The 25,336-nt window shown below is 37.7% G+C and overlaps 1 protein-coding gene across 1 annotated transcript; it reads right to left on the bottom strand.

Moving 5' to 3' along the window:
* LOC121367290 (ceramide kinase-like) lies at positions 1-21,909 on the bottom strand. Its single transcript, XM_041491402.1, has 8 exons — positions 21,762-21,909; positions 16,115-16,387; positions 9,457-9,585; positions 8,370-8,433; positions 4,546-4,688; positions 2,227-2,301; positions 1,001-1,153; positions 1-110 (listed from the first exon to the last, which is right to left on the bottom strand). The coding sequence occupies exons 1-8, from the start codon at positions 21,907-21,909 to the stop codon at positions 1-3; spliced, it is 1,095 nt and encodes a 364-aa protein (XP_041347336.1).
* Positions 21,910-25,336: the final 3,427 nt, after the last annotated feature.

Genomic DNA, 25,336 nt, shown 5'->3' with positions numbered 1-25,336 from the left:
TCACCCTGACCAGCAGTGTGCTCTGACCTGCGGATGACCAGCTGACTCGTCAGACAACAAATACGAGACTTCGCCATCATACGACTTTTTTGTGAGGACTTTCTTAAAACCTGCACAACAAACATTTATTATACCTCATTAGTACAACATTAAAAATAAACAGAACAGAGACCATAAAAATCCAAAATGCACTGGCTTTTAGATAAGATAAAAGCAACTGGCACCATACTTATAGACATATAGACTTAACTAATGTCTTTAATAGTCTCTCCATAAGAGGTTGTTGAAATCTGACTTGGACTTCAATGGTCTATAAGCATGGGATTCAACAACTTACGTTTAGTTTGGTATTTGCTACTGACAAAAATTGTCATAAACCAAGACAAAGAAGTCAACTTAAAGATGACTAAGAGTAGTAATTATACAAAGCATATTGAGCATAAATCAGGACTGTGTGTAACCTAAAATAACTTGTCGGGAGGGGGAGAGTAACTAAACAAGAACAAAAATCAGGGCAGAGTAATATTTGGTCTTCTACACCTACACGAAGACGACATTTCTAAACTAAAAGGGTAGGTTTAAAAAACAAATAATTTCGGAATAACTGCCCTCTCAACTACATGTATTTACAGCCCCGATAAATGTAACAAAGAACAAATTTACAGTGTTTCTGTCAGAAAGAAATTTGTGGGTATAATGCTATGAAATCGAATATTTACAATGTGTGTGCTGAATGCAACCACAGTCGATAGCGGATATGGGAGGGGCTCCCCAATAAAGAAAATTGGTTAGGTTTAGTCATTAATTTTATCAAAAGGTAAACTTAAAAATAATAAAATCTGCAAAAAACTAAATTGGGTATGGCACCATACCCATTTTACCCTCTGGCAAAAAGCTTATTTATGATGTTAAAATATGTAAATTAAGAGTTGTACACTTTTATTTTAAGTGAACTTACATGTACTGATTAAATGTAATAATTAATGAACATTGCACAAACCACTCCAATTGTAACGCTTTGGTCCCATCCACCTGAAGGCTTCGCTGTCTTCCAGTACATCGCCATAGAAACCATATGCCATCATGGTGACACTGTACTTGAGAAACCTGTCGTTATTATAGAGTGCGCACACGTCGATGCCCACTCTGTCTCCTACAAATAAACAAACCATTCAGACATTTATTACATAAATCCATTTTAATCTATATGTACACTATTAATACCTCTATCAATACATTCAAAATCTCCAGTGTCATTAACTAAATAAACAGGAGTAGTATCTGCTATATATTTACAGGATATTAAAGTTGCTTCCATGTCATTATCGAGTTTATGGCCCAAGTGGAATAGTTTTCAAATGTCACAACACAAACTTCAGCAAATGAAATAAATTAGATATGAAATGGCAGCAAATTTACTATCGTATTTATTAGCTAAAAATCATGCCGTAACTCTTTACACGTTTATAAAAATATGAAAAAGATGCTGTTAAATCCTTTATTTCCGAGGGCTTAACGTTTCATTGTTTTCCTAACAAAAACTAAAACAAATTTCATCAGTACTTAAATTCATGGATTGAAAGGCAATATCATAAATTCATATAATATGTATACATGCATTATATTTTTGTCAAGTTCTTAAATTCGAACAAGAGGCACCCACTGGGCAGCATGACCTGATGACAGTGGCTCAGGAATATGTGACAAAGAGTTAAACAATGTGGCTGGCGAAGTTATAACAAATAAAGGCAAACAATGTACAATGATTATGCTGTGGTACATATTACTTCTAATGAAACAGATCTCCACTGGATTTAGTAATACATGTACTGCTTTGTGACATACTGCTAGGGGGATGTACCCTACTGCTTTAATGGTGTAGTGGTTGTACCATTGGCCTCAAGACTGGTAGGTACTGAGTTCACAACCCAGTACTGGCTGCCATCCACAGAGGTTTAACAGCTCATTGGGTCACTACACCAAGTTCTCTCTCTCTCCCAGTGACTACTGACAACTATTCATTAACTCCTGTCCTGGAGAGATAGCCTAGACAGCAGGTGTGTGTGTGTATGTTATTAAATCTTAATTAATTATAAGCATGAACTGAAGGTAAAATTAACATGATGTAACACTGTGATCCCCACCTGGTATAGGCTGGATAGGGTATAGATTCTTAAAGTCTACCGGCTAGAGGCTTAATGCTGAAAGGTTTGTGAGTTGACTTACCCACAATGATATGCAGTGCTGATGTAACTGGGTCGTTAATACCAGTAGTAGTGTACACCACAGCATCAGTAGACCCTAGAAGAAACACACCAAAAAAAAGAAACATCATTAAAACAGGGTTTAAATACTGCTATGAAATTATTTCATACTAGAAAAACGTGACACTGGTTTGACTGTTACAATGAATTAAAAACAACTCAGCATTTGTTGGGTGCAGTGTGATCTTTTATATTTGTATTTAGCAGTGACATTAATACAAACTATGCAGTATACACATTTATTACATACCCATTAAATCTTACTATATAAATACAGCTCTGAATACAAGAATTGAATACAACTTTCCGTATTCAACTCAACTGCCGGAACTATACCGTATTCAACGTTACTATTTATAGTACATGGTTATTGGGAATGCCCTTCGTGATATGTAAACAAAGTTTGTGCTTGGTTTGTTTAAAATGTTATTTTGTGGAAAATTTGAACTGAAAACAGACGAAAACGGTGACAAATATTTACAATTTAATGAGCGCGATACCAAAACTTGAGACGGGAACACTACTAACTAACGAGCTTTTAATCCACGATACTCGTCGATAGGTAAGGTCGACGACAGTCACTTTTTGGACCCTTGTTTTGGCTTCATTACATCGTATACAATTCTTATTCTATTCAATAAATAAAACATCTCCAACCGTAATTTTGTGATATGATATATTTGACAAAAGGTACATTTTATTTCTTTCATCTTTCAAAACTTCAGATTAATATTTTGTCCAGAATTATGCAAAATAAAAAAAAGTACTGACCTGTAAACAGCATTGTCTGCTTGTTATAGGAATTTGACAGCGGTCAAGGTTAGTAGACTAGTTTTTATTTTGGCGCAGCATTGTAATAATACAGCTAATTTTGAATTTAAATGACGTCAGTATTCCAATGACGTCATTTTGCATCTCCTTACAATAACCATAAACTGGGTACATGACGTTTTCTTTTTGGAAAAATTCCAATGTAAAATTGCTATTGAATTTTTTTTTCTCTTAACATTATTAATGCACCTGGATGTCTTTCAACAAAATATTGCCATTAAAAAATTGCACCTTTTACGAAATATGGATTTCTAGTGAAATTACGTTAAGATATGCTATATTTATTGTGTACGAAGCCAAAACAAGGGTGCGAAAATTGACTGTCGTCGACTTTAGCAACAATGCCGTCTCCTCATGTAGAAAACTTGAATGAACTGTCAACCGGATTATTCAGTGGAGCGATGATTTATGGAGGCACATTTAATATAAAGTTAAACTTTTCAGCAACGAATAATTCCATGAACATCAATAAAAGAAAAAACGCCGATGACGACTCAGACACTGAGCGAACAATTCTTGACATTTTTCTTCATTGATAAAACTGGCACGCTGAAGGTTTTCTGACGTATTACGAGCAAATTAAATATTATATTGTTCGTGAATTTTAGCTATTACATTGTCTTTAAACGGCATTTCAAACAATATCATTAAAATTATAGGTAACTTTTCACTCGTTCTTTCTTATTTCTGTTTATTGTTTAAATAGAACTATATTCCTATGTGTAATAATTGGTGGTTCTTCGGTCCGTGTAGTAACACAGCTGACCTAGTTATGTAAAGGAGAAATCCCCGTCATTAGCTAGCAGTGTTACAATTTCTGAATTATTATTTGGAAAAAAATACCAATTTAGGGTATGTAATAAATACAAAACTACATATATGTGTTTTTCTGATTTCTGTATTCCACGAGTGTATTTCCTGCCGGAAACTCCTCTGCCTGCGGCATCGGGGTTTCCTGCAGGAAATACACTCGTGGAATACAGAAATCAGAAAAACACATACAATGTATATGTAGTTTTGTCTATGTAGTGTGTTCCTTTCCCAATGCAAGGGATGGAACATAGCCCAGTGGTAATGCGCTCGCCTGATGCGCAGTCTATCTACAATTGATCCCCATCAGTGGGTCCATTAGGCTATTTTTATCTCTAGCCAGTGCACAATGACTAGTATATCAAAGACTGTGGTATGTGCTATCCTGTCTGTGGGATGGTGCATATGAAAGGTCCCTTGATACTAATGAAACATGTAGTGGGTGTCCTCTCTAATATTGTATGTCAAAATTACTATTTTTTTGTCATCTAATAGTTGATGATTAACAAATCAATGTGTCGTTAAACAATTAAAATGTTTATCTTTGTCCCAATACAATAATATGATAACGCATTATTTTGCTACTTTACAGTACCTAACTGTATAAAACATTTTTTTAATTACTCTAAGAGTTAATTACCTGCTGGAATGATGCCAATTCTGAGTTGCGGTTTTACTGGCTCATGGTGACTCTCCCTGTTTATGCCTCTCTCTCCGTTACTACGAGCCAGTAACCCGTTCATTAGTTCAGAAAATGTGCCATCTCCTCCCACAGCAACCACCCTGTAAAACACAACACACAATTCATAACTGTCATCACTGGCATAGAGGTTAAACTCAACACACAATTCATAACTGTCATAGAGGTTAAACACAACACACAATTCATAACTGTCATCACTGTCATAGAGGTTAAACACAACACACAATTCATAACTGTCATAGAGGTTAAACACAACACAATTCATAACTGTTATCACTGGCATAGAGGTTAAACACAACACACAATTCATAACTGTCATAGAGGTTAAACACAACACACAATTCATAACTGTTATCACTGGCATAGAGGTTAAACACAACACACAATTCATAACTGTCATAGAGGTTAAACACAACACACAATTCATAACTGTCATAGAGGCTAAACACAACACACAATTCATGACTGTCATAACTGTCATAGAGGTTGAACACAACACACAATTCATAACTGTCATCACTAGCATAGAGTTAAACTCAACACACAATTCATAACTGTCATCACTGTCATAGAGGTTAAACACAACACACAATTCACAACTGTCATAGAGGTTAAACACAATACACAATTCATAACTGTCATAGAGGTTAAACACAACACACAATTCATAACTGTCATCACTGGCATAGAGGTTAAACTCAACACACAATTCATAACTGTCATCACTGGCATAGAGGTTAAACTCAACACACAATTCATAACTGTCATCACTGTCATAGAGGTTAAACACAACACACAATTCACAACTGTCATAGAGGTTAAACACAATACACAATTCATAACTGTCATAGAGGTTAAACACAACACACAATTCATAACTGTCATCACTGGCATAGAGGTTAAACTCAACACACAATTCATAACTGTCATCACTGGCATAGAGGTTAAACTCAACACACAATTCATAACTGTCATCACTGGCATAGAGGTTAAACTCAACACACTGGCATAGAGGTTAAACTCAACAAACAATTCATAACTGTCATAGAGGTTAAACACAATACACAATTCGTAACTGTCATCACTGGCATAGAGGTTAAACTCAACAAACAATTCATAACTGTCATACAGGTTAAACACAACACACAATTCATAACTGTCATCACTGGCATAGAGGTTAAACTCAACACACAATTCATAACTGTCATAGAGGTTAAACACAACACACAATTCATAACTGTCATAGAGGTTAAACACAACACACAATGCATAACTGTCATCACTGGCATAGAGGTTAAACACAACACACAATTCATAACTGTCATAGAGGTTAAACACAACACACAATTCATAACTGTTATCACTGGCATACAGGTTAAACACAACACACAATTCATAACTGTCATAGAGGTTAAACACAACACACAATTCATAACTGTCATAGAGGTTAAACACAACACACAATTCATAACTGGCATAGAGGTTAAACTCAACACACAATTCATAACTGTCATCACTGGCATAGAGGTTAAAGTCAACACACAATTCATAACTGGCATAGAGGTTAAACTCAACACACAATTCATAACTGTCATCACTGGCATAGAGGTTAAAGTCAACACACAATTCATAACTGTCATCACTGTCATAGAGGTTAAACACAACACACAATTCATAACTGTCATAGAGGTTAAACACAATACACAATTCATAACTGTCATAGAGGTTAAACACAACACACAATTCATAACTGTCATCACTGGCATAGAGGTTAAACTCAACACACAATGCATAAGTGTCATCACTGGCATAGAGGTTAAACTCAACACAAAATTCATAACTGTCATCACTGGAATAGAGGTTTAAACTCAACACACAATTCATAACTGTCATCACTGGCATAGAGGTTAAACTCAACACACAATTCATAACTGTCATAGAGGTTAAACACAACACACAATTCATAACTGTCATCACTGGCATAGAGGTTAAACACAACACACAATTCATAACTGTCATAGAGGTTAAACACAACACACAATTCATAACTGTCATCACTGGCATAGAGGTTAGACTCAACACAATTCATAACTGTCATCACTGTCATAGAGGTTAAACTCAACACACAATTCATAACTGTCATCACTGGCATAGACGTTAAACTCAACACACAATTCATAACTGTCATCACTGGAATAGAGGTTAAACACAACACACAATTCATAACTGTCATTGAGGTTAAACACAACACACAATTCATAACTGTCATAGAGGTTAAACACAACACACAATTCATAACTGTCATCACTGTCATAGAGGTTAAACACAACACACAATTCATAACTGGCATAGAGGTTAAACTCAAACACACAATTCATAACTGTCATCACTGGCATAGAGGTTAAACTCAACACAATTTATAACTGTCATCACTGGCATAGAGGTTAAACTCAACACACAATTCATAACTGTCATAGAGGTTAAACTCAACACACAATTCATAACTGTCATCACTGGCATAGAGGTTAAAGTCAACACACAATTCATAACTGTCATCACTGTCATAGAGGTTAAACACAACACACAATTCATAACTGTCATAGAGGTTAAACACAATACACAATTCATAACTGTCATAGAGGTTAAACACAACACACAATTCATAACTGTCATCACTGGCATAGAGGTTAAACTCAACACACAATTCATAACTGTCATCACTGGCATAGAGGTTAAACTCAACACAAAATTCATAACTGTCATCACTGGCATAGAGGTTTAAACTCAACACACAATTCATAACTGTCAGCACTGGCATAGAGGTTAAACTCAACATATAATTCATAACTGTCATAGAGGTTAAACACAACACACAATTCATAACTGTCATCACTGGCATAGAGGTTAAACACAACATACAATTCATAACTGTCATAGAGGTTAAACGCAACACACAATTCATAACTGTCATCACTGGCATAGAGGTTAAACTCAACACAATTCATAACTGTCATCACTGGAATAGAGGTTAAACTCAACACACAATTCATAACTGTCATCACTGTCATAGAGGTTAAACTCAACACACAATTCATAACTGTCATCACTGGCATAAAGGTTAAACTCAACACACAATTCATATCTGTCATCACTGGAATAGAGGTTAAACTCAACACACAATTCATAACTGTCATCACTGTCAAAGAGGTTAAACTCAACACACAATTCATAACTGTCATCACTGGCATAGAGGTTAAACTCAACACAATTCATAACTGTCATCACTGGAATAGAGGTTAAACTCAACACACAATTCATAACTGTCATAGAGGTTAAACTCAACACACAATTCATAACTGTCATCACTGGCATACCCACCAATTATCTCAATACCCATCAATTATTTCAATATACTTACCCATCAATTTTAGAATATACATACACATCAATTATTTCAATATACATACCCATCAATTATCTCAATATACATACCCATCAATTATCTCAATATACATACCCATCAATTATCTCAATATACTTACCCATCAATTTTAGAATATACATACCCATCAATTTTAGAATATACATACCCATCAATTATCTCAATATACTTACCCATCAATTTTAGAATATACTTACCCATCAATTTTGGAATATACATACCCATCCATTATCTCAATATACATACCCATCAATTTTAGAATATACTTACCCATCAATTTTAGAATATACATACTCATCAATTATTTCAATATACATACCCATCAATTCTGGAAAGGTCATAGTCTTGAAGCACATCATAGGCATGTGAGGCATTTGTAGTAACTGCAAGGAAACAAATATTTGTTTAACGACACCTCAGAGCAATTTAAAACTATGGTGTTCTGGCATTTAGGGTGGCATCTACTCAGTCCACAGAACAATCACCCGAGCAGCTCGAGTCATATGGGGTAGAACTCCTTGGTGTATGTAGTGGATTTTTCCTATCACAAGTAGTGCTCCATTAGTTGTATCAAAACAGACAGACAGACAGAGAGAGAGAGAGAGAGAGAGAGAGAGAGAGAGAGAGAGAGAGAGAGAGAGAGAGAGAGAGAGAGAGAGAGAGAGAGAGAGAGAGAGAGAGAGAGAGAGAGAGAGAGAGAGAGAGACAGAGACAGACAGAGAGAGAGAGAGAGAGAGAGAGAGAGACAGAGACAAAGACAAAAGAAAAGAAGGAAATGTTTTATTTAACGATGCACTCTACACATTTTATTTATGGTTATATGAAATCAGAGATATGGTTAAGGACCACACAGATATTGAGAAAAAACCCACTGCCGCCACTTCATGGGATACACTTTTCGATTAGCAGCAAGGGATCTTTTATATGCACCATCCCAAAGATAGGATAGTACATACCAAGGCCTTTGTTACACCAGTTGTGAAGCACTGGTTAGAACGAGAAATAGCCCAATGGGCTCATTGACGGGAATCAATCCTAGATTGATTGTGCATCAGGTGACCGCTGTACTACTGAGCCATAGATATTTTGGTATTCCATCTCTTAATCTTATTCTTCTGACCCAATATCTGGGATTATGGAAGAATGGAATCCTGCTAAATGTGCAGTCTGACTAGTCTACAAACTTACTGTCCATCTCATCCTCCCACAAAAATGTAGTTTTTTTGGTAAATAATTTCAGTTTGAGAGACGTAAAAGTCTTTTGGGAATAACAAAAAAAAGAATAGTTTTCTTGTGTAATTTAGAAAACAATCGGCCCAGAAATAAATAACTTGCAGTAAATATCATAGTATTAAAAACAAGGTGTTCCCTGTGGGAGGAACTGTTACATCAGTATAAAAACCTACCCACATTATCTGTGCGGATACCAGCCAGTTTAAAGAGAGGAGACACTTTCTCTTTGTATATCTTTGGAGCTCTCTTCTTTCCACCAAACGGGTTGATAAACACCAGCAGACTCTTCGGCCTTTGAAACTCTGAAAGAAATTATTAATCAGGAAATGTAACATAAATGTATACAAATTTAAAACCACTTTTCCTTGTTCAAGTGATATCTGATTCATCACCTCATTTTGACACAAATGAGTCTACATGTTTATGTATTTTATATAACTTTCAGGGCTTTAGATTTCATCAAAATGTTGTGCCCAAAATAATCATGCCCAAATTAAGTACAAACAAGCTGACCTCAAAATATTTCATCCCAAAGCCACTGACAAGTTAAGCTTATTTAGATTAAAATAACTTGAAACGTATTTCTGAATATTGACAACTCTACAGCAGCTGTTAATGACAGTAATGAACTAAAATGACCTTCCTGCACTCAGAAAACACAAATGTCCCTGCTGTCCCCAAATTAGTGAGATCTAAAGACCTGAACTTTCCATATCAGTAAAAACTTATTAAATTCAGGGATGATGCAACAGGTACATGTATTCTATGGGATAGGATAGCAAGATCATTAGATAATGTATGTATGTATCAAAGTGCAAAAATTGATATGAACAAAATATGTCAGTCATAACTCTAATATTGTAAACACCACCTACAATTATCATATACAGTGTCTCACTCATAGCAACATTCACAGATATTCATCTTTCAAAAAACCCAAAACATTACATTACAAAATTTACATGCATCAAAATGAGCATTCATACTTATACAATACTCAATAGATACATATAGATCTATGTAACTATATAAGCCAAGTTTTATCGATTAGGGTCTTACAGCTTGCACTGACTTTGCAGTTACAATGTACACATGATACATGCATTTGGCTGTGTTGCAAGCTTACATTACAATGCCATGTACATGTATGATGCCGACTGGCTCATAGTTCCATTGTACGCCTGTGTGACTGCAATAAGTTAACATTGCCAGTACTAATTACAGACTCGACAGGTAAATGCACACCGGTTGTTGTGAACTGCTGTACAGCAATCATGTGAGCTGGTGAACTAATCAATATTACAATATCTGCCAGATAATCACTGGGTATTCCTGGACACATGTGGGGCTCTCATTGGGTATATGGTCAAACCTGGCTTACAATGTACATGTAAAAAGAAAGAAAGAAATGTTTTATTTAATGACACACTCAACACATTTTATTTACGGTTATATGGCGTCAGACATATGGTTAAGGACCACACAGATTTTGAGAGGAAACCCGCTGTCGCCACTACATTGGCTACTCTTCCGATTAGCAGCAAGGGATCTTTTATTTGTGCTTCCCACAGGCAGGATAGCACAAACCATGGCCTTTGTTGAACCAGTTATGGATCACTGGTCGGTGCAAGTGGTTTACACCTACCCATTGAGCCTTGCGGAGCACTCACTCAGGGTTTGGAGTCGGTATCTGGATTAAAAATCCCATGCCTACCAGCCTGTAGACCGATGGCCTACCACAATGCCACCGAGGCCGGTCCTACAATGTACATGTATGCTGACACCTAATTAAAACTACAAACCCAGTCAAGATATATTTTAAATACCTCCTAAACTCTTAAACTCTGTCTTGTATTTTAAATATATTGTATAAAAATCAGAATAAACATGTAGCTGAATAATTATTCATACATCGTGGAAGGAAATAAACGAAACAAGAACAATGGTGATGTACATGATGTACCGGTGAATGTACACTATCATAAAGATATTCAACAGAATACACGTACCTGTAGCTAGGGAGTTACTCATAGGAGGTCTTACAAGGCAGTTGGCTGCTTAACACAGGCTGTGAATAAGTCAATATAATTTAAATGATAAGGGAGATAGAACGGTGACCTTATATATGATAGGTTACTGATCAGCAGTAAGTTATTTTGTCTACACTTTTGCACAGACAAACCATGGCCTTTGATACACTACTCAAACCATGGTCTTTGAAACACTACTCAAACCATGGCCTTTGAAAGACTAAGACTACTCAAACCATGGCCTTTGATACACTACTCAAACCATGGCCTTTGAAACGCTACTCAAACCATGGCCTTTGAAACACTACTCAAACCATAGCCTTTGACACACTACTCAAACCGTAGCCTTTGATACACTACTCAAACCATGGCCTTTGAAACACTAACACTACTCAAACCATAGCCTTTGATACACTACTCTAACCGTGGCCTTTGATACACTACTCAAACTGTGGCCTTTGATACACTACTCAAACCGTGGACTTTGAAAGACTACTCAAACCGTGGCCTTTGAAACACTACTCAAACCATGGCCTTTGAAACACTACTCAAACCGTGGCCTTTGATACACTACTCAAACCATGGCCTTTCAAACACTACTCAAACCACATCTTCATAAATCAAGGCTAATATTCGTTCCTCGTATTCAGCCTTGATACATGTCAAGAAATCGTGCCACAAAATGCTTGAATTTCATTGGATGCGATGAGATCTGATTGCAACGAATCGCAACGCTCCTTATAGATTCCCTTGTTAAGTAAACTCCATGTTGGCGGGCGAACACTGATATTGCTTTCAAGATTGTCACATGTTACCGATGAAGTGACTGGTCAGCGATGTCATCGTGTAAGGGACATAATCGGTGTTACAAATTTTCTTCCAATAGAGGGCGCTAGTAGTGGATATCAGTAATCTTGACTACATGGCCTCAGATTACAGTTATCTTCCCATGTGGTTGTCCAAAATCCGGAAATTTGACCGCGCAAGTAGTCTGCTGTTTGACTGTGATTATTTCATGGCAGACAGCTATGAAGTGGCAACTGTTTGACTGAAGTGACAGGGGATAGCATGTAGTTTGTAAACATGTGTAACTTGTTGACATTGAAGACTTGTTTGTGGTAATTCCGGCCCATGCAAAAGTAGTGCTTTTAGTGTAAAATGGGTGTACTGCGGCTTGGTTTAGAGGGTGTGTCTGTTTAAACCAATATGCTGGGAGAAAGAGCTGGACAACAGGGGTTGTCCTTTTCAGGGTGTGTGTCCCCCATGTAGGCAAAGGTACATACAAAACTTCACGGGCCTGCTGATATTAATAAAAATGTTATAGCCACTAAGGCTATATAGAAACATATAGCGAAATTAATTGTGGTCTGAGGCCTGATATAGTTCACACATTACACCAGTTAAATGCTTGATTCTGATGAAAGTATTATAACCAGAGAGGTGAAATTACACAGACTGATTGTGAATACCACAAGGAATATGAAAACTCATTTATTTATTTTCTCAATATTTTATTAAATTAAACATTTTTTTTTTTTAATTTATTAAAAATTAAAATTAAAATTTTCAACTTTTAAATTTCAATATCCTCCAAAATAGCATAAAATGACCTCTGATGTTACTACAGGTTGTTGCAATATTTTTTAACAGTTTTGAGCTAATAATTTGGTAAAAAAGAGCAAAAGTTGGATTTTGTTAGTCAATATTGTGTTTTTAACTTTTTTTATATATTGAATTTTAATGAGTTTCTCAATTATTGCAATTGGACAGAATATCTAAATATAATGAATATATCACTACTAAATGTAATTAAACACTTTAAATAAATAGTATACAGTTTTTAACAAGATTAAGTACTCTAATAATACATTTCACCTACATTTATGTAAATTACACACTTCAGTCATTTTTCAAAAATGGTCTTTTATCCTTAGAAAATCAAATAGGCTAATATTCTATGCTGTCTGAATGTATTTATTGTGTTCAGTAATCAGATGCTGGTATACATGTCAAGTTTATTGCAGAAAATGTGCCAAAAAGGTTAACATTTGGCTTGTAATACATATGGCAGAATAATCCATAATGTATATTCAGTGGTCATTACTACAAACATCCTTCCAATCAAGAAATACTACACTGAGGTATCCAAGACACTGGCACATGACTACACTTGTTAACAGTTATCACTGGAAACTGAAAAATATGGTGCAAGTACCTCTTGGTAGGATTTATATCAGCATTTTGTGACAAAATCTTTATTTTCAAAGTTGTCGTCAACAAAAAACATATTATGGTGTATACCTAAGTAATATCTGTAGAGCATATTCATATTAATATGCATTTATATGGACTGTGTTGCCTTTTACAAAGTGGCTACATGTCTAATACAGTAAATGAAGTAGATTAAGTAAATACAGCAGGTCAAAATTGAATCTGAGGCCTATCATGTCTAATTTTCCCTGAAATTAGTGTGTAAAGATTTGTTGCAAATGGCCCCAATTTTGTGACTTTCACCATTGACACATTTCTAATAATGTACCATGAATTCAGTCACCATATCTTTAATAAGCCTCCACTTATCATATCTAAAATGCAAAATTTTACAGTTTTAGATTTTAATTTTTTTCAAACATTTAAATTTAATATTTAATTAAAAATGAAGTAAAATCTAATGATTGATTTGTTTTCCTTTAAATATTTCAAAATCTTTCCAAGACAACACTGTGCAGATAGAACATATGTAGAAGAAAAAATAGCTGCTCATTGTATGAAGAAATTCCAAAATTTGATAAAGTTATTACATTTTGAAGTTGGTGTCCCTCAAGTTTCCATTGCCAAAATTGGCCATGGCAAGGCACTGTGGTAGGTGTTTTAACACAGCCTCTATATACTCTCAGTTTAAAGGTGACATCCCGATACTTACTGAGCATTGCTTTAATATGTATATCATTGGAATGCATTAGTGTGGGCCAGTTTTCAGGGGGAAAAATGGACTGATAGGCCTCAGATTACAGTTATCTTCCCATTGGGTTGTCCAAAATCCGGAAATTTGACCACGCAAGTAGTCTGCTGTTTGACTGTGATTATTTCATGGCAGACAGCTATGAAGTGGCAACTGTTTGACTGAAGTGACAGGGGATAGCATGTAGTTTGTAAACATGTGTAACTTGTTGACATTGAAGACTTGTTTGTGGTAATTCCGGCCCATGCAAAAGTAGTGCTTTTTGTGTAAAATGGGTGTACTGCGGCTTGGTTTAGAGGGTGTGTCCGTTTAAACCAATATGCTGGGAGAAAGAGCTGGACAACAGGGGTTGTCCTTTTCAGGGTATGTGTCCCCCATGCAGGCAAAGGTACATACAAAACTTCACGGGCCTGCTGATATTAATAAAAATGTTATAGGCACTAAGGCTATATAGAAACATATAGCAAAATTAATTGTGGTCTGAGGCCACATGTATTAAGGCTGAATACGAGGAACGAATATTAGCCTTGATTTATGAAGATGCTCAAACCATGGTCTTTGATACACTACTCAAACCATGGCCTTTGATACACTACTCAAACCGTGGCCTCAGTACTCAAACCATGGCCTTTGATACACTACTCAAACCGTGGCCTTTGAAACACTACTCAAACCGTGGCCTTTGATACACTACTCAAACCGTGGCCTTTGATACACTACTCAAACCATGGCCTTTGAAACACTACTCAAACCATGGCCTTTGAAACACTACTCAAACCATGGCCTTGGGTACACCTACTCAAACCATGGCCTTTGATACACTACTCAAACCATGGCCTCTGAAACACTACTCAAACCATGGCCTTTGAAACACTACTCAAACCACTAGTTAGTTTCCAGACTGGGTAGTACAACAAGTCAGATAGTATATACCATGGCCTTTGATACATTAGTTAGTTGTCAGAAAGGACAGTACAAACCATGACCTTTAATACACTAGTTAGTTTCCAAAGAGGATAGTATATACTGTGGCTTTTGGTACACCAGTCAGTTTTCAAACAGCATACATAGAGTATATGTACAGTACGTACCATGAGCTTTGAAACACAAGTCAGTTTCACGACAGGATAGTACATACCATGGCCATTGATACAGCAGACAGGACAGTACACCAGTCATAGTTTCCACAGACTAGTATATATGATACCATGGTCTTTTATATACCAATCACTTTCCAGACAGGACAGTACATACCATAACCTTCAATATACCTGTCATACAGTTTGCACAGACAGGATAGTACATACCATGGCCTTTGATACACTAGTCAGTCATACAGCACTGGTTATAATGAGATGAAAAACTATGTCTATCTACTGAGGTGGATACAACGGACCATTAACCTCACCACCGAGCTAATAGACCTAACATCCCAGTCCTGCCAAATACTGGAGTGTACCAACCAACCCCTGAAATTGCCCATGGATGGCAATCAACAATGCTGTGGAGATTTTCATTCTCCAAGGCACTTTTTCTGCCTGTCAGGGATTTATTCTGGATTTTCAGCAGGGTACCCTGGCTGACGAGATTGGAATCGTTAGCATGATTTAAGTATAATTGAGACGTCTTTTAGGCCATTGCACGATACAGTGCACCAATGTTAAACTTAATTTAAGGATGCCTGGTTATATCTCTGCTTGTAGACGTAAAACAATGTTGTTGGGTGGGATTTTCCTGTTTTTAGTTTGTAGTTGGTTGGGGTTTTTAGTGGGGTTTTGGGGAGGGGCTGCAAATGGGGGGGAGGTATGGAAGATGTCTTTGTTGTTGTTGTATTCTTACCTGGCATATCTAACCGATCTTGTATTCTATCCACCCATATCTGACAGGTTTCAAACTCTGGAGACATCAAAGTGAGCTGCTTGTGGCGCCACCTATGTTTGGGCATGCGCTTGATGTAGTAAATGGAGAAGGAGTTTGGCTTGAGCGGCCGCATCTCAATACACAGGTACACCTTGTTTCCCTCAGTCGTCTTCACTTTGTCCTTGGCAGCGGGAGGCTTCTCAAGTCTGGCAGCAATGATCTCTCTCAGATCGATAGACTCCCCCACGGAACCTGTGATACGGAAAACTCAAATACAGCGACGATCTCTCTCAGATCGATAGACTCCCCCACGGAACCTGTGACACGGAAAAATCAAATACAGCGACGATCTCTCTCAGATCGATAGACTCCCCCACAGAACCTGTGACACGGAAAACTCAAATACAGCGACGATCTCTCTCAGATCGATAGACTCTCCCACGGAACCTGTGACACGGAAAACTCAAATACAGCGACGATCTCTCTCAGATCGATAGACTCCCCCACGGAACCTGTGACACGGAAAACTCAAATACAGCGACTATCTCTCTCAGATCGATAGACTCCCCCACGGAACCTGTGACACGGAAAACTCAAATACAGCGACGATCTCTCTCAGATCGATAAGACTCCCCCACGGAACCTGTGACACGGAAAACTCAAATACAGCGACGATCTCTCTCAGATCTTTAGACTCCCCCACGGAACCTGTGACACGGAAAACTCAAATACAGCGACGATCTCTCTCAGATCGATAGACTTCCCCACGTAACCTGTGACACGGAAAACTCAAATACAGCAACCATCTCTCTCAGATCGATAGACTCCCCCACGTAACCTATGACACAGAAAACTCAAATACATTTATTTTTAACACTAACAGCCATCACGTTTGGGGAGTGATCAATTGCTCTGAAATTATTTTCCTTTGGCACTGTCTGTGGTCACCGTGTCCATGCATTGCCAAATTAGCCAAATGCTAATTTTTATATGAATTGGCTACAATATTTAGTCTTTGGCTAATAAAACATTTCTTAAAGGGACATTCCCGAGTTTGCTGCAATTTTTAAGATGTTATCAACTAACAGAGACTTTTTAACGATTGTAATTACAAATATATTTTTCTGCATAAAATATTAGTGACTCTATATTAAACATGTTTCTGATTGTTCTAATATTTGTACTAGGTTAAATTTCATTTTATTTCCTAAAATGTATTTTTTCCGTATGTATGAAATAATTTGAAGACAAAATCCAGTTTGGGCTTCTTACAAATATTAAAACTACCAGAAACACATTGAATATATGCAGACACTGATATTCTAAACAAGAAAATATATTTAATATGTACAGGGCTTCTAGATTATGGTAGCCCCACTCCTATGGTTAGTGATATTCAGTTTTGGGCTAGTAAATAATTACTTGAAAAATTAGTGGAAAAAAAAACCCTTGTAAAATGCAGCATTTACATATTTTGTAAATATGAATATCCTGCCCCCACTTCCACCCCAATCTAAGGATTTTTAAGCTCAATCTCCATCTTTAGGTGACATATCTGATTATTACTATTAGTAAAATTGTATTTATTTAAAGTAGGGCTAGTGAATATTTAATCATGGCTAGTACATTTTTAAAATCACTGATCCCATGGCTAGTGGATTTTTATAAAATTCTAGAAGACCTGATGTAAGTTTAATTGTAGAAATATTTTATTAAATATAACAAGGAAGGAAATATTTTATTTAACGATGCACTCAACACATTTATACAGTTATATGGCATGCGACATATGGTTAAGGGCCACACAGATATTGTAAACTGATGGCGAGTGTGTTCTTTATTGTGATTGGTTAATTACATTCTGTTTCCGGAATCAAATGAACATAACACCCGGAAAGCTAATGACGTCATTAGAAAGTGACGTCATTAGCAATTGTAACAGGCTATGTTGACGATTCAAGGGTCTACAGTTAGATTGTAGCCAGGTATTTTTTCCAGGAAATACCAAATATACAGTTAGTTCCATAGAAAAATTATTCAGTTTACAATGGACATAACCATATTGAGTTTTTAGATTTGCAGTTGTCTATTTGATGCCTGCATTTGGTGAAAAATGACATTTGCAGGATCAAATAGACAATAACACCCACAACTCTAAAAACTCCATATGTATCGTTATCTCCTAATTGAGAGAGGAATCCTGATGTTGCCACTTCATGGGCTACTCTTTTTGATTAGCAGCAAAGGATATTTTAGTTTTATATGCACCATCCCACAGACAGGGTAGTAGATACCACGGCCGTTGATATACCAGTCATGGTGCACTGGCTGGAATGAGAAATAGCCCAATGGCCCACCAGTGGGGATCGATCCCAGACTGACCGCATCGAGCGTGCGCTTTACCACTGAGCTACGTCTCACCCCTAAAATATAATATTAAATTAAAACTGATTGGTTCACTAAAATGAATGGCTGTGAATGACAGACTAACATTATGATGATTATCTCCAGTTCAATTACACATTAAAATACATTGTAACAATCTTTTTTTTTGTACCAAATACTGAGAGGCTAAATAAGGGATAGGCCTATCCATAGTTAACTAACACACAACAATATGGTAACCAAGTTTTCAAACGTTTTTAGTGGATTTTTTTGGTTCTGATTTACTTGGAAGGACAAGATGGATGGCAGGGTCACTGAGGGTGGGGGAGGCACTCAGCCACCCACCTTTAATTTTTACCCAACGAGAACACTGCCTAATATTTTCATTTAAACACGGTACTAACAGAATAATGACATAATAAACATAAAATAATAATTATAATATTAAAATAAAACAAATAATATAAATTAAATTAAATACAAAAAAAGAAATATAAAGTAAATTATATAATAAAATATTTTAAAAAAATAAAATAAAATCATGATTTACTGGTTTGAAGGCAAACACTAAAATGTTTTTAAACCACTACCCCAACCCCACTTATTTTGACTTGATTTACATTAGGCCAAAAAAAAAAAAAAGAGTTGGTGATCGTCCTTTTGATCATGCAAATCAGGGTGGGGGGTGGGGGGAGACGTTTTTATTTTTAAAACATTCTGTAAAAAACTTTATAAAACCCTGAAGACTATTTTGTTTGCGGGAGTAGCAGCCAACAGCGCATGCACCTGGATGTTGTAGTTCCTTCACTGACCGCCAGATGGACCTGGTGATGGTTTAACCCATTACGGTGCTTACGAAAGTTGAATTACTGCTATCTCGACACATTTTTAACAGTTTTTAACAAAATAAAAAATAAAATAAATTCAGGGGCGGGCACATTTTTCAGGTATGGGTGGGGGGAAAGAGTTGGGAAAATAAGGAACTCATGCCAAAAAACATCCCGGAGAAAGGCGTGAGTCTGATGCACTGCCATGCAGTGATAGTGATATATATCTCCTGTCAACTCAGTTGATCAGGCATCGAAATAAGTCGAGAACAGTCATTCAGGTTACCGGGAGGTTACCACATGTAAGAAAAGTCGAGAACGGTGTTTCGTTCTCGACAAACGTAAACCAGACAATGCATTCCGGTCTTCTGCGTTTTATTTTCTCGTAAGGAATTGCATCGATGTTCGCATGCACTTGTGCAATTGCAAGCAATTATAGTTTATCCGTGTTTAAGCAGCGTCCACTAGATGAATTTACTTCCACGTTTCGTTTTCTCGTACGAAATTGCACCGATGTTTGTGCGCACTTGTGCAATTGCAAGCAGTTTCGGCAATCCACGTTTAAGCTTCTGTCGCGGGTGAGGTCCCTGGATATCCAGAGACCGGACCCGCCACAGACATGCTCAAAACTCAAGTGGTATATGAGCATGTTAATACATATCGGTTTCGGTTTTCGCAGCGCCCACTAGATAAATTTACTTCCGGATTCCATTTCTCGTACCGATGTTCGCGCGTACCAATACAATTTCAGAATTATTATTATCTTTCATTGTTGTATGATAAAATACGAGACAATAGAAAACAGAACATTTTTATTTTAATCAATTTATTTATTCAGTTGTTCAGTTATTAAATATGAGTCACCTACTTGTAAAGAATTATATGTAATACATTAAGAACAGTGATAAGATAAAGAATGAATCATAAATACACGTATACTACAATAATCATCTAGCACACATACAAGGGCGTTAAAAGTAGTAGTAACAGGAATTCAATTCTAACTTTCATATAGTTGTGGTAACCTATGGGTTACCAGGCTATATTTTGTGGTAACCTGTAAATGGGTTACCAGACACAATGCTTATTTCAATGCCTGGTTGATGGTATATGTATTAGATTACATCGGTATCTGATGGGTCTTATATTTCATGGAAACTTAAATTTCGCGTAAAAATATCCGCCCGGTCCCCCCCTCCCCTAACCCTAACCTTAACCCCAACCCTAGCCCGAGTACTCTGACTGTAAGAGAGCTAGACGGACATTTGGACATAAACACGCTCTCATTACAGTCAGAGACCAACCTATGACTTTTTTTGGCAATTCCTGACTACCAAACGGTAGGCAACGAGTCCCGCTCTAATACCACAACAATCCTATGTTTGACGTCAAATACCATTACATCAATAATTTTCGAGTTAAGTGATACAAAAAAATCCACATATTAATCACTAATACACTTACTACAGAAAGAAACCCGACAGCACCCACATTCAGCTACGCTTCGTGACACTCTGTCACAATTGCAAAGCTCAGCGATCTATTTCGAGACGTAGACCACGTGATCGCGCACTGGGCGATTCCGCCTTGTGCAGCAGTTACAGGGGCCGTCTCATATCAAGCGAAGTTACAACATGGAAGAGTTGCGTTTTGGATGAATTTGGATTTCATTACGTCATTAAACCAAAACAATTACACATTATTGATTCCATTTTGAATTTGAAGGATACATTTGGGGTGTTATCGACAGGATACGGCAAAAGTATGTGCTACGTACTGCCTCCTCTTATGAGACGACCCCTGTAACTGCTGCACAAGGCGGAATCGCCCAGTCTCGAAATAGATCGCCGAGCTTTGTAATTGTTGCGACGGAGTGTCATGAAGCGTAGCTGAATGTGGGTGCTGTCGGGTTTCTTTCTGTAGTATGTGTATTAGTGATTAATATGTGGATTTTTTTGTATCACTTAACTCGAAAATTATTCATGTAAAGGTATTTGACGTCAAACATAGGATTGTTGTGGTATTAGAGCGGGACTCGTTGCCTACCGTTTGGTAGTCAGGAATTGCCAAAAAAAGACATAGGTTGGTCTCTGACTGTAATGAGAGCGTGTTTATGTCCAAATGTCCGTCTAGCTCTCTTACAGTCAGAGTACTCGGGCTACCCCAACCCCAACCCCGACCCTGACCCTGACCCCTAACCCTAACACTAACCCTAACTAAAAATAATAATGGAGGGGACCGGGTGGATATTATACCAATTTCGCAGAAAATCACTAAATATATTTTAAAATAAAATATTTTACAATATTCCAGAATACATACAAACAAACCTTATTACTATATTAAGGCCTCACTGTCAAAACGGCAGCTTTCAATATTTGAAATTCAATACTGTTCATTTTCGTGCAACTTACGGTAGGAAACTTCCACATTGGCATCGTCATTTTCTTTCTTCTTCTTGCCAGCTTCTAATAATATACGATTTGAAGTCAAAGTTACTAAATATTGTCGTTTGTCAATCTCCAGTGTTGACTGCAAAATAACATCGTCGAACACTGCCATTCCAACCGTTATGTGGTAATTTCCACCGTTGCGGTTCTCCGATGCAGGCGATCCGAGATATGGTCATTGGCTGAAGGTTAAAGTTTGCTTTATTCAACGACACCACTGGAGCTCATTGGTTTATTAATCATCGGGTATTAGATGTCAACTATTTGATAATAGCTGATGATGAATAACTCAATGTGACCTAGTGGTCTCGTTAAACAAAACAAACATTTTTTGGGGTGTGGGGGGTGGTGGATCATCTCGCTCGTCAATAAGAATAAAAGTCAGCTACAAACAAGGCTTAGACATATTTGTGCCTATACCGTCAAGATGACAAAATCAGTAGAAAAAAATACGAGGTCTCCAATTATTAAACTGTGTACTAACGTGATTCGCTTTCGAGTCACCGGAGCCGCGATAAAACGTTCGCTTCATGCGCAGTCGGTCTAGGATCGATCTCCGTCGGTGGACCCGTTGGGCTATTTCACATTCCAGCCAGTGCTCCACAACTGGTGTAACAAAGGCCGTCGTATGTACTATCCTGTCTGTGGGATGGTGCATATAAAAGATCCATTGCTGCTAATCAAAAAAGAGTAGCCTATGAAGTGGCGACAGCTGGTTTCCTCTCTCAATATCTCCGTGATCCTTAACCATATGTATGACGCCATATAACCGTAAATAAACTGTGTTGAGCACGTCGTTAAATAAAACATTTCCTTCCTTCCTCTCGAGTCACCACAAGAAAGTGCAGCGCAGGTTCGTTTTGCATAGAGGCGTCGGGTTTCTTCGTGTAACGTTGGTACTGGTTAACACCATGTACGGTAAGTTTAATGTTATGACTGGACTCGATAATAATCAAACTAAAGCTCTGTGGTATCAGATTTAGGAAAATAAATTTGTATTTTAGAAACAGTAGCTTGCAACCATTTAGTTGTGGACGATTGTCAAAGCATTACATATAGTTTCCTCTAGTCGTACCCAACATATCAATACCAATAAGGGGTAGGGCTGGAGGTGACTCTAGCTATAACGTGATATGAGCTAATCAGATATTTGGTGTGTGATGTTTAGATTTTAAATACATCAGTATATGTTTGTGTGATGTTTGACTTTAAAATATAGGGCCTAGTTGTTTAACCAAATGTAGGCTATATACCTTTTTGTTTTTGCTAAGACGGAGGGGGTTTAGTCCTTGAGGTCTGATCGAGAGTAGTTTTGAGGAGATGGGTTTTAACAAGGAGGGTATTGAGTGGGACGGCTTTTAAGCAGTTACCGGTCATGGAATAGCGTTTGTTCCAGCCAAATTATTAACATATGCATGAGTCATGCCATCTCATCTGTATATATACATACCATTGGGCTCTATCCTGTGCAAGTTTGGGTTTTCTAAGCTATCTGGGAGTGGCAGTCCTCATACGAGCGGTGCATGAGGGATAAACGTCTTGGTACTGATCACCTAGGGAGTAGCAGTCCTCCTAGGAATGAGCACCTAATAATGGGTCATGGAAGCAACGACGACTTTGCCTAGTGCAAAGATACGTTTTTGATATAGGAATACGGTTATGTCGTTAAGATTTTATAAACATTTTGTCGTGGTTGTTATTACAATTACTGGGTGACCTAATACACATCAGGGCGGGATGTAACCCAGTGGTAAAGCGCTCGCGGGATGCGCGGTAGGTTTGGGATCGATCCCGTCGGTGGGCCCATAGGGCTATTTCTCGTTCTAGCCAGTGCACAACGACTGGTGTATCAAAGGTCGTGATAGCTGCTATCTTGTTTGTGAGATGGTGCATATAAAAAATCCCATTCTACAAATTGTAACGGGTTTTCTCTAAGATTATAGGTAAAAATTACCAGATGTTTGCCATGCAATTGTTGATTAATAAATCAATGTGCTCTAGTGATGTCGTTAAACAAAACAAGCTGTTAACTTTAAAAGTAAATCTGTAACTTTACGTAGTGGTAACCTCAGCACCACCAGTCAGCATACCGGCGTCTCCTCCGGTTGTTGTTGCTGCAGCAGCTGATACACACAAAGATCCCAAGAGGAGAAAGGTCGGGGATAAGGACCCACCGAGACCCCAGCCCAGTACTTGGACGATCCACTGTGACAAGTTGCCGGCCAAGTATCGCACTGCAGTACAAGGGAATTTTACACATCCCTCCAAGCTGGCAGGTCCCTGGAAAGAATGTGACTGGCGATCATTTCCATCAGGTCAGGGGAGATACCAGCTGCAGTTCGTCCCCAAGTCGAACTCTTACTACCTCATAGCGGAGCGAAACAGGGTGTATCGGTAGGCGCTAATGAAACCAGACATGGAAAGTGCAGTCATCCATCGCATTTTAAAGGTGGTCCTACTTGAGGAATACAGAAGGATGCTTCGTGAGTTCTACCTTCCACTGGATGAGATCTTCACGAACCTCCGCAACGATCACCTCATCACTACGCCATGAGTTCCGCCGCCAACCTTGTCAAGAACCTTCGCCTCCAGGTAAGGGCTTAGTCGGACTATATATTTTTTGGCTGCCCTTCACAATTTTATGTTTATTGTTGTTTGTTTTGGGTTGTTTTTTTTGTAAAGAGTCCAATGCACTTAATTGCTAAATTGCTCAAATCACCTTAAAACATTTTTGGCCGAGCACTCTAATTTTATTTTTGTACTTTAACTTTTGTGCCAGACATGTTAGGATAGATCAGCTATCTCATTTTTGTCTTAGGTCTCTGACCTAACTACTAAATTCTTATAACAAATTCCGCCCACCTCAAACTTACTCCTCCCTTTCTGGCCCGTACTTAGTCACTGGCGACGTCAGAGGCTAAGCCCGAGGAACGAGTTACTCACTTACTCAAATTGCGTGGAGGAAATGTTCAAGCGAGCTATATCCAAACGCCAACAAGATTCTGACAGGGAACAGGTCAACTCTTCCCAAAACGAACTCGCCCCAGCTTTTGGTCAAGTCGTCCCAAAACCAACTCTCCCCAGCGTTTAGTCAACTCGTCCCAAAACCAACTCGCCCCAGTGGTTGGTCTACTCGCTCCACACTGTTAATGGTCAACTCGCACCAAAAATGTTATCAATTCGTCGCAGTGATTGGTCAACTCGACCCAGTGGTTGTTTCCTCTCCCCAGTTGCACTTAATTATTTTCAAAGTAACCGTAACTTAAAATATTAGATTTGACGGAACTGCATTGGTGTTTTTACCCTTGACAAAACGTTAGAACAAAACAAAATAGGAGAGGGGAGGTCAGCACTATTTGTTTACAACTGTCCTGCTTTAGTCAGTCACATGACCAAGAAGTCGCACGTATATTCCTGGGAAACACCTGTGATCCTCAAGACAGTGTAGTTACCATTCGATCAACTAAGTCAGTCAACCAATTAGTTCCATTTTCAGTGTTGACGAACCGTTCTAAATTATGCGTCAAAATTACCTTCAA

Source organism: Gigantopelta aegis, chromosome 3, assembly GCF_016097555.1.
Source record: "Gigantopelta aegis isolate Gae_Host chromosome 3, Gae_host_genome, whole genome shotgun sequence".
In the NCBI taxonomy this organism is placed as follows: domain Eukaryota; kingdom Metazoa; phylum Mollusca; class Gastropoda; order Neomphalida; family Peltospiridae; genus Gigantopelta; species Gigantopelta aegis.
Note: the sequence above shows the minus strand (reverse complement) of the source record. Positions and strands in the feature narration are given on the sequence as shown.